Source organism: Nyctereutes procyonoides, unplaced genomic scaffold, assembly GCF_905146905.1.
Source record: "Nyctereutes procyonoides isolate TBG_1078 unplaced genomic scaffold, NYPRO_anot_genome, whole genome shotgun sequence".
NCBI lineage: Eukaryota > Metazoa > Chordata > Mammalia > Carnivora > Canidae > Nyctereutes > Nyctereutes procyonoides.
Window position 1 is genome coordinate 52,364,631 of NW_026575042.1, and position 17,425 is coordinate 52,382,055.

General features: G+C 43.7%; 2 protein-coding genes across 3 annotated transcripts in view; one reads left to right on the forward strand and one right to left on the reverse strand.

The window, feature by feature from the left end:
- GFM1 (G elongation factor mitochondrial 1) overlaps positions 1-17,425 on the forward strand; it is a 46,080-nt gene that overhangs the window by 16,430 nt on the left and 12,225 nt on the right. The window contains exons 9-13 of the mRNA XM_055321735.1: positions 577-714; positions 2,235-2,336; positions 4,059-4,115; positions 7,527-7,664; positions 8,728-8,810. Coding sequence (XP_055177710.1) covers positions 577-714; positions 2,235-2,336; positions 4,059-4,115; positions 7,527-7,664; positions 8,728-8,810 — 518 coding nt within the window. The remainder of the gene's footprint in view (positions 1-576; positions 715-2,234; positions 2,337-4,058; positions 4,116-7,526; positions 7,665-8,727; positions 8,811-17,425) is intronic.
- On the reverse strand, positions 8,840-15,089 carry LXN (latexin). 2 transcript variants are annotated; one of them, XM_055321737.1, is made up of 7 exons: positions 14,957-15,089; positions 14,538-14,696; positions 13,968-14,030; positions 12,562-12,739; positions 12,191-12,327; positions 9,444-9,506; positions 8,840-9,170 (listed from the first exon to the last, which is right to left on the reverse strand). In XM_055321737.1, the coding sequence occupies exons 2-7, from the start codon at positions 14,664-14,666 to the stop codon at positions 9,072-9,074; spliced, it is 669 nt and encodes a 222-aa protein (XP_055177712.1). In that variant the 5' UTR covers positions 14,667-14,696; positions 14,957-15,089; the 3' UTR covers positions 8,840-9,071. The 2 variants fall into 2 exon arrangements, 1 of the variants encoding a protein (XP_055177712.1); XR_008663964.1 differs by lacking the exons at positions 8,840-9,170; positions 14,957-15,089 and adding an exon at positions 9,663-9,858 and having other exon boundaries at positions 14,538-14,711.

Sequence of the window (17,425 nt, forward strand, 5' to 3'; positions counted from 1 at the left end):
GATACAGGCAAAGGAAGAGAGCCTGATGTGGGATTTGATCCCAGGACTCCAGGATCACACCCTGGGCCAAAGGCAGGTGCTAAATTGCTGAGCCACCCAGGGATCCCCTATATTTAGTTACTTTAAAGGATGCTTATTTATATAGCCTTCTGGGTGCTTATCAAAGGTTTTTTTTTTTTTTTAAGATATGTGGTACACTCTTAATATTTCTAATTATATTTTTGTTGTCTTTCCAATAACTTACTTGAGTTTTATATCTTAACTGTATTAAACCGAACTTATAAGATAATATTAGAAGCCAAAGGATATTTGCTTATTCCATACACATCTAAAATTATTTTCTATTTCAGAGGAGTCAGGAAGTACCCAAAAAAAACAACTGTTTAACTCATGTTAATGAGTTACTAACTCAGAGCTAGTGTTTCAGCGTATTAGACAATAAATCGAAACGTGTATAAAGTATACTACTGAAATTGAAAAGAATAATTGGCGGTTGTTGTGAAGTTTTTCTCTTAATTTTGATTCTTATGTTTCTTTTATTTTCTTCTTTCTGCCTTACCCAATCTTGACTTTTAGGCTGGGCGATTTGGACAGTTAACTTATGTCCGTAATTATCAAGGAGAACTGAAAAAGGGTGACACCATCTATAACACGAGGACAGGAAAGAAAGTGCGGGTGCAGCGGCTGGTTCGCATGCATGCTGACATGATGGAGGCAAGTATAGGTCCTTCCTGGGAAATCAGAAATTTCTCTAATGCAAGTGAAGTAGATCTGTTTTCTTTGTTTCCTGAGCTCCATAAGAAACTCGCTTCTATCTGAATGAGTTTTCCTAATGTCTTCCTTTTTGCTTAGATGTGCTATAATTCTGACGCAGCACTTTGGTGTGGGCTAAATTAGCAGATGTTAAGGATACATTTTACCACTATTTGTGATGAGCTATATTTCCTCAATGCAAAGGTTAAGGAAAAGGGACAGTTCCCTACAACTTAGAACCCAAGATTCAGCATCTTTCTCAAGAGTTCTTACAAAGAGTATAAGAGTGGAACTGTGGTTCTCCAAGGTAATGGAGAGTAATCAATTCACACAGTGTTCCACATTGTTCAGTGAATATACTTTCAGAAGTATGGCCCCACGTTAAAGCCCCATTAGCCTTAGAGCTCTTTATTCCTATTATAGAACCGACACCTCCTCAGAAGGACCGTGTTGGTGCTAGAATCCATCTGAAGATTTAAAACCTCTCAAATCTCATCAAGGAAATAAACTTTGGCATTTGGCTTGAAGTTTTGAATTAGCTCTGAATCTGTCCTTGCCTTCTCCGTGATCCTTTAGGGTTAGGCCTTGGTAGAAATGCCAAGTGTATGAGGTGGTCTCCTCCTCCTGCTCTTTCCCAAGTCAGCTCTGTATTCCTGGAGAGGTTGGTTAGCCTGAGCAAAATCTTAACGCCATTCAGAAATATGTGGTAGTCATAACTCTCTCCTGGAAGATGAATAAGCAGTCTTTCAGAATTGGATGGTATTGCTGTTTTGTGAGACGGGCAGCAGGGGGCGTGGTCGAGGATTCGTGATTGTCACAGATGTTTTTATGCGCAGAAGCTAATGTTTACATCTACGGGACGGTTAGAGGCTCGGGCACGCTTGCTCATTCATAGCTGCAGCTGTTACGAATGGACTGTCAGTATAAATGGACAAAAACTAGGAAGCTTAAGAGGCACCAGTGCTTTGTTCTTAAATTTCCTGTGTTTACATGACTGCTTGCATCTGTGAGAAATTAAGATTATTTTAAGTACAATGGGCTGAATTCTCCTGCCTTTGTTTTCAGAACTTCCCTTTGCAGTTTTTCCTTGTTCGTCTTTGTCCTACGTAACTCATTGTTTGACTGTGGCAGCACATGGAATACATCCTTTTTGATGTGTAGAAATAACTTTAGAAGTGAGAGACCTGTTCTGTCGGGACTACAGGTCCTACACGTAAGGATGCCATAGCTGAGTTTCCATTTAAAGTCAAGTCTTGCCAGTTGCGGTGTGGTTCAAATAAAGGCCCTATTCAAGATGTATCTTGCCCTGTTTGGGTTAGGGTATCACATTGGTTCTAGCGGATTCATTCTCCATGGAATTCCTGTTCAGACTCGGCCATGTTTTTGTACGTACTAGGTGTTTGTTGTGTGATTGCTTTTCAGTTACCATGTCCCGATTTGTATTCCCTGCAAGTCTTATTTTGTGTTATTTGTTTATTTAGGATGTCGAGGAAGTGTATGCTGGAGACATCTGTGCATTGTTTGGCATTGACTGTGCTAGCGGAGACACATTCACAAACAGAAATAACAGTGGCCTTTCCATGGTATGTGTTTAATTTCAAAGCTGTTTATCACTTGAGTTTTAAACGTCTATGTTTTTATATAGCACATTTAGTACTTAAGAAAAAAGGTCACAGAAGTTTTATTTCCACAGGCATCAGTATAGATTTGTCATGGCTCCTTGGATGTCATTAGACAAGTGCTCTGTGTAAGCCAACCTACTTGGTTTTTCTTAATTCCATAGTACTCTACGGTTTAGCGTGGAGGGGAAAATCTCCACTAGCTACACCTGAACTGTGTGGCGCTGACTACCCTGAGATCTGCCTACCCGTGGTTGATGCCTCTAATTCCCGTCACCATAATCAGGCTAATCCCAGTGGCCTGCCACTTAGTGTAATTTAACAGCCAGAGTGGACCCTTGCCTCAGTCCCCCCGAAAACTGTACCATGTAGACTAGGGGATCACAGAATAGAACCTTACTCAAAGGGAAGGTGCAATTAGACCATCTGACTTAGGGTCCCCTTTTCATTACTGAGGGATCCCAAAGGGAGAGTTCCTGCCTTTGTTTTTTTTTTAATTTTTTTATGATAGTGAGAGAGAGAGAGAGAGAGAGAGGCAGAGACACAGGCAGAGGGAGAAGCAGGCTCCATGCACCTGGAGCCCAACGTGGGGCTCGATCCCGGGTCTCCCGGATCGCGCCCTGGGCCAAAGGCAGGCGCCAGACCGCTGCGCCACCCAGGGATCCCGAGTTCCTGCCTTTGAATTCCCTTCATCCATTTCCCTTTTTTGCCGTGGTAGGAGAGCAGGTGTTCTGTGTGATCATCTGTTCATGAGGGTGGTCCCTCTCCTGAATTCAGTGAAGAGAGAATATGAGTACCTAGGGGGATGGGTAATTTGCAGTGAAGGAATTTAGAGTAGGTCATTTATGTTAAAAACTGGTCCATCCCTAACAGATGAGCACTATAATAGTTCTGTGTTACGTGATGAATTCATAATTTTGTCATTTAACTTTTTAGGTATAAAATATTCTCTAGTGTCTGTGGTTCTACATGGTGACTTAAGATACAAAAAAATCTATACCGTTTTCTGTGGGATCTAGAGAAGGCTTGTGGTTTGTAAACAAGTATCGTGTATAAGGTCTTCTCTGAATACTTGTAATTAATAATGTGAGGGACTGGAGGTCGTGGGAAGTGCTTAGGCTTTGAAACAAATAGACCTTGATAGAGTCCCACCTATGCCAAGTTATTTTGTCTTATTCCCAAGCCTTTAATGGTTTATTGGTAAAATGGGGATGGTATCTGCTGGTTAGAGTTGTGATTGATTGAATGAGGTAGTGTATGAAGAATCTAGTGCCCTTTCTCTGTTTGATCAGTGGTCATGGTATATTTTGATTAAATAAAGTAGCTTATCAAAAGACAGCAACAGCACATGTGGCCACTGGCCAATAGGAATTCCACATCTTCGCATTTGGGTTCAGTAGGATTATGTTTAAAGTGAATGTGTCAATAAACTTAAGGGCCTTAAACAGTTAATAAACTATTTTTGTTATTTTGGGAGGGAAGAGATCATGTAAGTGTATGCACTTATTAATGTGTCATATTAATATATTTAATACAAAGCAGAGCATGATATATATTGGCTAGCCTAAAAATGTTGACGAATATTTGTCCTTTGTTCTTTTGTAAGTAGCACATTAAATTAATCCATCTCTGACCCAAACAGTACTGTATTAGAATTCTTTTCTGTTCTTTTAAAAAATATTTTAGGAGTCAATTCATGTTCCTGACCCTGTCATTTCAATAGCAATGAAGCCTTCTAACAAGGTAGGAGTTTGGTTTCATTCTCAGTAGAGCGCAATAAAAACTTGAGCTCTTTTCCATCTTTCTCCACAATACACATAATTACCTTGTGATAACCAGTAATCTTATGGTTTCTTGGTATTGAGATCAGCTTCTAAAACATGTCTGTTGGTAGTAATTAGTTCTCACTATACTGAAAATTTTGATGGTTTTAAAATAGGCACAATACTGTGCTAACTCTTTACAGTATCATTGGCTCCAAAGAGGTAAGAATATTTTCCTATATTCAGATCATAAAGGAATGGAAAGGGGGAAAAAGGAAAGTTTGTCCTAAGTTGTAGTAAAACCTTACTGAAGTATATTAAATAACTACATAGATTAATTGCCTCATGAATGATAATACATCTCTGGATATGTGGTAGTTAGGAAGTGTATGGTTATAACATAGAAAACCTGCAAACGGGACTTTTTCTCTTTTTAAATATTTTACTTAGAGCGAGAGGAAGGGGAAGGGGCCAAGGCAGAAGCAGACTCTCTGCTGAGCAGGGAGCTTGATGTGAGGCTGAATCCCAGGACCTTGGGATCATAACCCGAGCCGAAGGTAGATGCTTAACCAACTGAGCCACCCAGGTGCCCCATCCCTTTTTTTTTTTTTTTTTTTTTTTTAATTTTTATTTATTTATGATAGATAGAGAAAGAGAGAGGCAGAGACACAGGCAGAGGGAGAAGCAGGCTCCATGCACCGGGAGCCCGATGTGGGATTCGATCCTGGGTCTCCAGGATCACGCCCTGGGCCAAAGGCAAGCGCCAAACCGCTGCGCCACCCAGGGATCCCTCTTTTTTTTTTTTTTTTTAAAGTAGGCCCCACACCCAAGTGGAGCCTAATGGGCTTGAACTCAGGACCCTGAGATCAAGACCTGAGCTGAGATCAAGAATTGGTCACTTAACCAACCGAGCCACCCAGGCACCCCTTTCTCAGTTTCAAATATAATGGTATTATGGTTGGATTTGATGTCATTTAGCTTTTTATGAAAGCAGAATTGCTTGAATAGGGTCTCACTGGCATTACTGCCACTGGAATTGGTCCTGCTGTTGGAATAATTCACGTTGCTGCGGTAATCGTTTGAGTTCTTAAGTTGCTTTGACATTCATAACAGTCATGTTAATATGGTAAGTTGCAATGAATTCATTCGTGCATTGAGTGAACATGTTATGACCTCTTATCTGGGAACTATTGTTTACTGAACATACTCTGATGTATTGTCTTGTGAATGAATACAGTAACAGGTGCTTCTTCCTCTGTTTTGAGGAAATGAGCTTTTCCGTACTCTTCTCAGTGTTGAAAAAAGAATGTTGAGGGAGGAAGAAATTTGAAGGCAAACCTTGCATCTTACTACACAGCGAAATGCCACAGTTCCAGGTGTTTTGCTAACTTGCTTGCTTTTCTCTTTTCCCTGAATAATCAGGGAGTGATTTATGCTTCTTCATTCCCAATTCAGAGTATATGTAAGATATTTAACTGTTGATAGTTCACAACAATGAAGGGAAATCAAAGGCATCAATATCTAAAAGGTTATTTGGTATCTCAAGGTTGTCTGCTTGCTGGAGTAAATTAATTTAAATCAAATAATAAGGTCATGGGATACCTAGGTGTCTCAGCGGTTGGGCGGCTGCTTTCGGCTCAGGTCGTGATCCCGGGATGCGGCATCGAGTCCCGCATCGGGCTCCTATGGGCAGGGAGCCCGCTTCTCCCTCTGCCTGGGTCTCTGTCTCTTTCTCTCTCTTGTCTCTCGTTAAATCTTTAAAAATATATATAATGAAGTCACTCACTGCATCAAGCTGTGAATCCTGGTAATGGGGGCAAGGATGATCTTCTAGTTGAGAGTACCTGGCTAGTGTAGGGAAAAGGCAAAAGACTTCAGAGAGACTAACCCAGGATTCGGTGCCAGCTTTGCCATGCACTGGCTCTGTGGCCTTGAACAAGTCACTCAGCCTTTCTACATCTAGTTTCCTCACCTGTGAAATGTGGGTAATTGTGTCTTGCAGCATTGTGGTTAGAATTTGAAGTACATATTCAAAACCTACAGCACAGTTCCATGCACATGTGATAGCTGTTAAGTACTGGTGATTCAGGGTATGTCTCCTGTTGCTGCCATAGCGTACCACAAGCTTGGTGGCTTAAGATAGCACAAATGTATTTATTTTATGGTGTTAGAAATCTGACATAGTTTTGTTTTTTTTTTTTTTTTTAATTTATTTATGATAGTCCCAGAGAGAGAGGCAGAGACACAGGCAGAGGGAGAAGCAGGCTCCTTGCACCGGGAGCCCGACGTGGGACTCAATCCCGGGTCTCCAGGATCACGCCCTGGGCCAAAGGCAGGCGCTAAACCGCTGCGCCACCCAGGGATCCCTCTGACATAGTTCTTAATTGACTAAAATCAAGATACTGACAGGGCTGTGTTCTTTCTGGAGGCTCAAGGGGACCTTTTATCTTTTGCTTACTCAGATTATTGGCAAAATTCAGCTCCTGGTGGCTGTTAGGACTGGGGTCCCCATTTCTTTGGTGACTGTCACCTGGGGCCTGTTTTTGTTTTTTTTGTTTTTTTTTGTTTTTGTTTTTGTTTTTTAGCTTCTAGAGGCTACCCGTTTTCCCAGGCTCATGGCCCCATCCCATCTTCAGCCATGAACTCAGTCCCTTATGTGCTTCAAGTATCCTCTGCCTCTCCTTCCTCATTCGAGCTCTCCTTCTGTATTCCTCTTCCTTTTTAAAGGCTCGTGTGATTACATTGGGCCAGCCCAGTTCTTCATGGTAATCTTCCCATCTCAAAGTTAGAACTTTAATCATCTTTGCGCAGTCCCTGTCACCACATAAAGTAGCAGTCCCGAGTCTGGGGGGATTAGGGCACATCCTCAGGGGACCATACTTCTACCTACCAGGAATGGAATTCTATCTAAGAAGCGTAAAGGTGCCTCCAGGCAGGTTGTTTTGAACAGGAGAAGTCTCTGTGTCATTTGCCTTCCTTTTGGTCTTCCGTGGCCTGCTTGGAGCTACAATCAGGTCTTGGTAAACACGCTGCTTCCTTTGATTATGTATACCATTTCTAGAATGTAGCAGAGTAACACAATTCTTCTCTCTCCTTCACGGACAGTTTTCCACAGATGGACGTTTCTGTACACCTAAGGATATAACAGGAAAGGGCAGAGTGGAGTCTCGGACTCTTGTTTTTATCTTGTTACGGAAAGAAAATCCTGTCAGCCCTCTTGACTGTATGGTGTCCAAGCTCCCGTATTGAGAGGGTCTGGCCTAGGAACTGGGTAGGGGTCACTGCTATTTCCTAACTGTTCCTGTATTTGATGTCATTTAGTAAAGTTCTTTCAATCATCCTATTGCCTATTACGCTTAGTAAAATGTGTAATGACTTTCTTTTTTTAAAGAATGATCTGGAAAAATTTTCAAAAGGTATTGGCAGGTTTACAAGAGAAGATCCCACATTTAAAGTCCACTTCGACAATGAGAGCAAAGAGACCATTGTATCTGGAATGGGAGAATTACACCTAGAAATCTATGCTCAGGTAATGAGTCACAAGGAAGTTAACTTAAATTCATTTTATATATGTCTGTGTTTTGTGACAAGTCAATGATTCTTAGTCTAATGACTGCGAACTATTAATAGTGATTCTTCAGACTTCATTCTGGTTTGCATCCAGTTACGTTACAAATGTTACTATCTCTTACAAATTAATTATTTTTGATTTCTGAATCCTTTTATTTGTAAAACATTTGCAGACTCCTAGAATCACGACTCCAAATCAAGTTATTTGCAATAAGATCATCCATCCACCCCTAGGTCAAGCGAATCCTGGTCCCAGCCTTAGGGAGACAGTCTGCAGGGAGAGACCTGCTGAGGAAGTTGGCCTGGAAGTACCCAGTCTTGAGGCCATTTCTTGCCTATTTTCTTCTCAAGTCAGTACTTGAAGATTATTAGAATATAGATACAGGAAGAGTAGATAGGCTGTACTTTTGCTAGGAAAGGTCTTCTGTATCTATGAATGAAAACAAAAGCTATTTGACAAATGATAAAAAATTCTCGTGATATTTTTTAATTTGATAGTAGAAAACTGACATAACGCTATTCCAGAGAATATGTAATAATATGCAACAAAGGTGAAGTATTGGTGATTGAATTAACTAGAGGCAAGTGTCTGTTAAACAGTCTAAGTTAGAACTGATCATAAAATCTTTAAAAGTTTGTATTGATGTTTCTAACCTTTCTAAGATACCTAAGTGATTTGAGATTTATCATTTTAATCATATTTATTTATTTATTTATTTATTTTTTTTTTTTTTAAATTTTTATTTACTTATGATAGTCACAGAGAGAGAGAGAGGCAGAGACACAGGCAGAGGGAGAAGCAGGCTCCATGCACCGGGAACCCGATGTGGGATTCGATCCCGGGTCTCCAGGATCGCGCCCTGGGCCAAAGGCAGGCGCCAAACCGCTGCGCCACCCAGGGATCCCATTTTAATCATATTTAAATGAGTACTTCAGAGGCAGTTAAGAGTCTTAGGATTTTTCTTCTTTCAGTTTATTTTTTTAAGCAGATGAAAAAATTAACTCCCCTCTGTTCTTTTTAGAGGATGGAAAGAGAATATGGCTGTCCTTGTGTCACAGGAAAGCCGAAAGTCGCCTTCAGAGAGACCATTACTGCCCCTGTCCCGTAAGTATGCAACACAATTAAACATGCTGTGAGGCTGTAATTGAAGCTTTTTATTATGGGATATACATACCACTATTAGCGTTGGGACACTTTTACATCAGGATACTCTCTACTGTGTGGAATCTATATGGTTCCATAGTGTAACGAAGACATTTATACCAAGTTACACTTTGGGATTTGCATGGCACCATGTAGGTATCAGTGAAGACTGGCATACACATCATTAAAAGGAAGCTGACACTTCATTGATAGGGTCTTCGTTTATTCCGGTTGTGCTTCCTTTGGCAGGCGGGTATTATGTTTGACTTTAGTACCATATTGCGGATGCCAGAGAACTTGCATTTGCCAAGGAATAATCTCCTGCAAGTAAAAGAAACTAAAGCTGTGGTAAAATTCAGAAAACAGTTTAAGAAAACAATGTCAGGTTTAGATTTTGTTAGAGACAAAACAGTCCTTAAAAAGAACAGCAAAAAAGAAGCTAAATGGCTACAAGTATAATATACTTGAACCTAGTGTCCGTATTAATTTACATGGATTCTGGTTTAGAGTCAAAATTAATAAGACATACACGGTGGCTATAAAACAAGTCTTAGTTTTCAAAGTCTCATCAAATAAAGGCAAATGATACTTTACCTGAGATGCAATGTCATGAAGTAGAACAGTGTAGTCTAACTCAATGAAGTCATCATTTCTTTGCTGTCATAAAAAATAAAAACCTGGTGTTTAAAACTTAGTATCTTTGGCAAAAATGATATGTTCATTTTAAAATTCAGCTTTTGTTACTAGATAATAATAGATAACAATTTAATAAGTAAAAATAAAAATTGAATGTTCTACTTTAATCAGCCTGACCAGAAAAGCTGTGTTCTTGGGGCACCTGGGTGGCTAGCTGGTTAGGTGTCCATCTCTTGGCTTCAGCTCAGGTTACGATCTCAGGGTCATGAGATGGAGCCCTGCATTGGGTCGACACTGGGTGTGGAGCCTGCTTGAGATTCTTCCTCCCTCCCTCTGCCCATCCTACCCAATGCCTGTGCCTATTCTCTATCTCCTAAGAAAGAAAAAAAGAAAAACTGTGTTCTTATGAATAAGTTTTCTCTCAAACTACATTTTAAAATCATATTTCATCTGTTATTCTAAAAGTTGTATACCCCTTTTAGGTTCTGAGTTGTGGTAGCTACTTCAGAGCATTACGATCTAAAGTTTGTCATTTAAGATTCCTCAATGTTTCTATTATTCAGAAAAGCATCGTTTTAAGGAATAAGCTACTGAAATGAGTGTTTACATTAAAGGAAACCAATTTTATAATAGAAATTCTCTCTTTAAAAACTGAAAATAGGAAAATGTAATGAATGTAGTTATATGGTTTTGCAATTAAAGCTTCGATCTGTGCTGCTTATTGGTTTGTGCATATAAAGTATTTATGCCATTAGCTACACAGAAATACGGCATCCAGATCGTTTAAAACTGTATTCACCAGAGATTTGCTGTACTTACCCAAGGTTCTTTAAGGCTTATAATCAGTGTATTGAAACAAGCCCTGGCGTCTGAGGGGCAGCTCCTGTGGCCCCTTTGGTTACTACTGATTATAAATGTGCAGTCAACCTTTCAGCTGAAATTTTTTTTTTTTAATTTTTTATTAATTTTTTATTTATTTATGATAGTCACACACAGAGAGAGAGAGAGAGGCAGAGACACAGGCAGAGGGAGAAGCAGGCTCCATGCACCGGGAGCCCGACGTGGGATTCGATCCCGGGTCTCCAGGATCGCGCCCTGGGCCAAAGGCAGGCGCCAAACTGCTGCGCCACCCAGGGATCCCTTTCAGCTGAAATTTTAATTCATGCTTTAAAACTTTGATGAAGGGTTACAGGAGTTTTCTTTCATACAACTTCTAGCACTGTCTTGAGCATATTTTGCTACAAAATCCTGCCCTGAAAACCATGATTATGATCGTATAACCTCTGTAACCCAGACATGATACTCAATTATTTGAGGCCTCAGTATCCCAATAGGAATTTGTAACCAAAGTTGATATCTATAGAAATGCATTAAAAAACTCCTCAGTTGGGATGCCTTGGTGGCTCAGTTGGTTAAGCATCTGACTCTTGATCCTAGCTTAGGTCTTGATCTCAGGGTCGTGAGTTCAAGCCCTGTGTTAGCTCAATGCTGGGTACAAAGCCTACTTAAAAATTAAAAAAAAAAAAAAAAAAAGGCTCTTAAAATGTTCTTGTGGTATTTATGTTAGGTATTGGCATTATATTCTTGCTGTTGTGATTGGGTATCCTGCCCTCCAGGGCCCATGGGTGTCTAATAAGTGGTGGCGAAAGCCTGCGGAGCACAGGTGCTCCAGCTGCCTTGCAGTTTGTTTCCAACAAGCTGAAACGGGTCATTTGGAACGTCCTTTTCTCTTACAGAACTAAAACTGTTTATTATGGTTTCTCTGCACTCTGTTTTTCTTTTTTTATTATTATTTTTTAATTGGAGTTTAATTTGCGAACATACAGCATAACACCCAGTGCTCATCCCGCCAAGTGCCCCCCCCTCAGTGCCCGTCACCCAGTCACCCCCACCCCCCGCCCTCCTCCCCTTCCGTCACCCCTTGTTCGTTTCCCAGAGTTAGGAGTCTCTCATGTTTTGTCACCCTCACTGATACTTTCACTCATCTTCTCTCCTTTCCCTTTATTTCCTTTCACTAATTTTTATATTCCCCAAATGAATGAGAACATACACTGTTTGTCCTTCTCCGATTGACTTACTTCACTCGGCATAATACCTTCCAGGTCCATCCACGTTGAAGCAAAAGGTGGGTGTTTGTCGTTTCTAACGGCTGGCACTCTGTTTTTCTTGATATCCATTTAGGCATCAACACTTGCCCTTATTTTTTTTTTCTTTTTAACCTCTTCATAAAGCTAAAATGTGAGGCTGACTTGATCTCTCTAAAGACCAGAAAGAGCCCGTTCTGAATGGTCCTATCAGACTTATCACCAGGACAGCGGTAGGTCTGAGGCTGCAGATAATGACTAAACTGGTTATAAAAGCCCATGATAAATAAACAGCAAGCGTCGCAAGAATTAAAAGAGGCTAAGATTTTTGTCGCGGCAGATCCTCGGGGCAGGAAAATGCCAGGCACGTCCCTGAGCAGCCGGGCTGCCACTTCGGGAGTGGGAAAGCGGAGGCGGTTCGTTTGCAGAGCTATAGGGATTTGAATCCGAAAGGTCGATCGCCAGAGCCCTCGTCTCTAGGACGCTGAGCGCAGGAACGGACCGCCCCGGCGTCCGTGACCCCGCTGGGACCGCCGCCCCGGCCAGCACCCGTCCACCCGGAGGGGCCGCGCGCTCAGCCCGGCACGCCTCCTGCTGCTGCTGGCTGCAGAAGCCACTTACCACTTGCTTGACCGTGTGAATCTTTGCCATTTTGTACCACGTGTCCTCCGTCGAGTTCCGCCATATAACGTAACCGCAGGCGACCCAGGCCAGGTGTCGGACTGGCTCCATCTCCGGGGGCACATTCCCGAGACCGTCTGGTGAGGGGGACGGCACTGGTAAGGGGAAGCCCTTTACATACACAGGGATCAGACCTTTGTGGGATCTAAATTCCAAGTCCTGTTCGAGTTTCCTTCAAACGTGCACAGAATAGGACTCGGTTAAGCCACGCATCTGTAAATTTGCAAGGCCCTCCTGTGTTGAATTAGACTCCTAGTGAATATTTTGCAAACGCGAAAGTTGAAAAATGTCTCCATGGCATATTTACGTACCTGGAATATTTTGTGCTTCAAGTGGTTCCTTCATGGACTTGAGTCTTTGGTAAAATGTGTTATCTTCTTTATCTGGGTTCTTTCCAATTTCTCCTTCAAATGTGAAGTTGACTTCTGGTGCGGTATCTTGTCCCGTCAGAGGGTAAAGGACTTCAGCTGTGCAGTTCAGGGTAACTTGCTGTTTGAAACATTTTGCAAAATATCTTTAGATGCAGATGGCCATGCATCACTAGTTGTCATTCTTGAGTTACGACATTTAAAATGTTGCCCCCGCCCCCATGGTATTCCACACTTGACAGAGATAGCTAATTAGGTTGGCTTAACAGTTTTCTTGAAGGCATCTAAAATAGATAACTTCTTTTATGACTTATAGAGTATCATAATCTTATAATTCAACTTAAAACTTTATTATTTTAGTATTAATGGGGTGTCCATTTGTAAGGCCAGATTTCAGTCTTGACTTCACATACTACCTTTAGACTTTGGTTACTTTTTAAGTCCGTTACTCTCTTTACTCTCTGCTTCTGAATAACAGAAATATTCTCAAGCCCAGATACAGTAATCTCTCTAGATGTAAAATTAGAAAATAGTAGCATGGGCTCTGCCTTGAAAGATGGCTGTCTAGCAGCCCAGGTATCTTGATAAATCTCCTCATGTCAGCCTGTATCTCCTTAATTATGCTCAACAAAGGGGCAAACTTTTTATTTTTCTAATTTTAAGATATTTAGGTAAACAAATTGTAGGGTCTTTAAAAATTCCCCTGCCCCATTACTGAAAGATTCTTAGGAACATGGTGGTATCATTTGGTCATTTTATTGCTCATAAATATTTCATCTAAAAGCACTGGCTTTCTTTGAGTGAAGGAAACTTGGAAAGGCAGACATAAAGTGATAATGACTGGAAAGTAAATTACGTCATTTGTTCATATCAGACTGGCCTAATATATGACATTTGTTAAGGGAATTTATTTGAACTGAAATGTGTCTTTTCTAAGTAGCTCAACAGAATTACATCATGTATCTCAGAATATATGTATGTGTGTGTGTATATATATACATATTAAAGATTTATTTATTTATTTATTTATGATAGAGAGAGGCAGAGACACAGGAGGAGGGAGAAGCAGGCTCCATGCAGGGAGCCTGACTGGGGAATTGATCCCTGGTCTCCAGGATCACGCCTGGGTCCAAGGCAGGCGCCAAACTGCGGAGCCACCCAGGGATCCCTCAGAAGACATTTTTGAAGGAGTATAATCTGACCCTTGTATGCTCATCATTTTTTTCAAGGCAGGGATTTCATAACTTCAAAAACAGAAAGCAAGTTGATCCTATGATCTGATCAGCAAAGGTGACGTAAAATATTTATAGAGTCAAATTTTACTTCATAATAAAGGACATTTCACTTACTTTTTGGATAATCTCTTCCACAGAAAATTTAAGGCAATACTTATGTCCTTTTTCCGGAATATCCTATTAAGAAAATGTGGTGGGTTATTACAAAAATAACTCGGCTCTTTGTGTTGTTGGGAAGATGCGATCCTCGCGTGGTTGGGGCGGCGGGTGCCTGCTGGGGGTGCGGGGGTCACGCCTTAGGCGGTGGCGGAGGGTGCCCCCCTGCCCCGCGGGTGACGGCAGGTGGAGGGTCTGTGGGGTCGAGGTACGCACCCCCCCCCCCCGCCCCGGCACCCGGGGCCAGTCTCCGGTCTCACATTTTAGTGGAATGGAGACCAGCCTAGTGGGGCCGGCCCGACGCCCGACGCCTGCTCCCCTTCGTGTCTCCGAGGGGCCGGGAAAGGCGCTTCCTCAAACGCAGGCAGTTGTGGGGGGGGCGGGGGGCGGCGCTGGGGCTGGTTCAGGCGGGGGAGCCGCCGGGGGAGCCGCCGGGGAGCCCCGCGCCCGCCCCCGCCCCCGCCGTCGCGCCCCCAACGCGAGCACCGCCCGGCCCCGGCCCCGGCCCGGCCCCGGCGTGGGCCTCACCTGCACGCTGGCCTGTGCGATCGTCTGCACCTGGAACACCTTGTGGGGGGTGCCCTGCTGGTAGTTGATGCAGTTCTCGGCCACCGAGGCCGCCCGCGCGGCTGGGAAGTGGGTCGGCGGGATCTCCATCCTCGGGGGCGGCGGCGGCGGCGGCGGCGGCTGGGAGGGAGCCGGGACGGAGGGAGCCGGGACGGAGGGAGCCGGCCCCGGGGGGGGGGGGGGAGGGGCGGGGCGGAGCGGCCTCCTCCCCTCCTCCTCCTCCTCCTCCTCCTCCTCCCCTCCTCCTCCTCCTCCTCCTCCTCCCGGCTGCCCCGCCCCGTCCCCGCCCCTCCCGCGCCGCCCCTGCCCCCGCCGCTGGTCCCCCCCCCCTCGGGAGCCGGGTCTTTCCCGCAGGAGCGGGGGGCGAAGCCGTCACCCACCTTCACCCTTCACCCGCGGGCGGGGACGGGGGGACGCTCCGGGCCTCCCCCGGCCACACTGCGAGGCGGGCGGGGCTAGGGGCGAAGTGCAGAGGAGCTGGGGCCTGAGTCACCCTCCGCTTCCTCCTCTCCCCCGTGGCCCGCCCCGCCCCGTGTGCGCACCCGCGGGGGCTGGCTCGGGAGGAGCTCGCCCTGCACCCCTCCCTCGCCGCTCGTAGGGAAGGGACGTTCTGCTCCAACACCTGCTGCCGACCTTCTGCATCACTCTGAAAATTACTGGGATCCCCGGGGGCTCCGCGGCGCGGCGGGGCGGCTGCCTCGGGCCCAGGGCGCGCCCCGGCTCCCCGCTCCCCGGCTCCCCGGCTCCCGGCTCCCCGCTCCCGGCTCCCCGCACCGGGCCTGCCGCCCCCCCAGCGTCCCCGCCTCTCTGGGTCTCAGGAATAAATGAGATCTTTAAAAAGAAAAAAAGGCGTACCCGGACTCAACGCAGGACGTTGAAGCAACCTCTAACAGGCCTTTTAAAGCTGCCGAGGCCGCACAGACCCTTGCAGGCGCGCACTTCCACTCCCCAGCCTCCTCGATCACCTTCTCGTTCCGCCTTTGACTGGACCGTGATGTAGGCTTTGGATTTGCCGAGGATCCGGAAGCGAAGGCTCCCTTTTACCTGTATGGCCAGACCTTCCCTTTAGCTTGCTATCTTGGATATAGAAATTCCTTACTTTTTTCTCAAAACGGATTTTGGAAGTTTCTTTGAAAGTTCTTTGGGTTGGCATATGTGTTGTGGTGCTTTAAAACTTTTTTTTTTTAGGATCTTATTTATGCATGAAAGACAGAGGGAGGCAGAGACCCAGGCAGAGGGGGGAGCAGGCTCCATGCCAGGAGGGAGCCCGACCTGGGACTCCATCCTGGGTCTCCAGATCACAGCCTGGGCTGAAGGTGGCGCCGAACCGCTGAGCCCCCCCCCCCCCCGGGCTGCCCTGTTGTGGTGCTTTAAAGAATAAAAATGGGGGATCCCTGGGTGGCGCAGCGGTTTGGCACCTGCCTTTGGCCCAGGGCGGGATCCTGGAGAGACCCGGGATCGAATCCCACGTCGGGCTCCCGGTGCATGGAGCCTGCTTCTCCCTCTGCCCGTGTCTCTGCCTCTCTCTCTCTCTCTCTCTCTCTGTATGACTATCGTAAATAAAAAAAAAATAAATAAATAAATTTAAAAAAAATTTAAAAAAAAAGAATGAAAATGTATTTGTAATGTGTTCTTTTCCTCAAATGCCCTTTTTCATTTACTAATAAAGTATTTGGAGTAAGTATATTATTTAAAAATGTAAGGAGTAAGACATTTCTGTCCTTTCTAGTTACATTAGCCAACCATCAAGTAAGTAGAGGATGAGGTTAGTTTCTTCTCTTAAAGTTTTTTCTAAAAAAAAAAAAAAAAATGTTTTTCTTTTTGAGAGTGAGAGCATGAGTCATTCATCAGCCAACTTCCTAGGTTGTCTGTGTGTGTGTATATGCATTGTTTGAATCTTAGGTCTTTTTGATAGTGTCCAGGAAAGAGTGGCTGAGTACATTCCAATGATGCTGACAGAGCTTTTTGCTGATAGTGAAGATTTAAGTTTCACAAATAGCTAGTTAACACCTCCTGGTTATTTCCAGTTGGAGTGGTTGGAAGTATATTATGTGAGCCTCCTAGATGAAGTCACCACTTGAAGCTTTATGAATACTATAGATCAAAGCTAGGTAGTATGTGGTAACATATTAGGCATTTACTAAAAGCACACGTTTGTATTCTTTTCAAAGTATAATATATTTAAAGATTTAACGTAATTTATTTATTTGAGAGGGAGAGAGAGTGAGCGTGCAAGAACAGGAGGACCGAGAAGCTGCAAGCCAGATGCAGGACTCCATCCCAGGATCCTGGGATCATGACCTCAGCTGAAGGTAGATGCTTAAACCAACTTAGCCACCCAGATGCCCCCAAAGTATAATTTCCACATTAAAACATTTAACTGTTTATCTAGATGTTAATAAACTGCACTAAGAGAATCTCATTCCTATACATGAGTCCTTAAAATCTTACGTACTAAAGCTTTATGAATGGTTAGTCCAAGGCTCTTATCTTCAAATTTGAATAATATACAGGTTACCTTTGTTTTTTAGTTGTTTTTCTTTTTTTTAAGATTTTATTTATGTATTCATGAGAGATAGAGAGAGGCAGAGGGAGAAGCAGGCTCCCCACTGGGAGCCTGATGCTGGAGTCAATCCCAGGATCACGCCCTGAGCCAAAGGCAGATGCTCAACCACTGAGCCACCTAGGCATCCCTATGGGTTTCCTTTAAAGTAACAAAATTATTACAGGTCTCTGGGATCAGGTTAATTATTATAATTTTATGTAACTGCATGAGCATAAAACTAAGTAAAAAGGTCTGCAGCTTGCAACTTCACAACTGTAAAATCAAAATAAATTTACAAAAGACA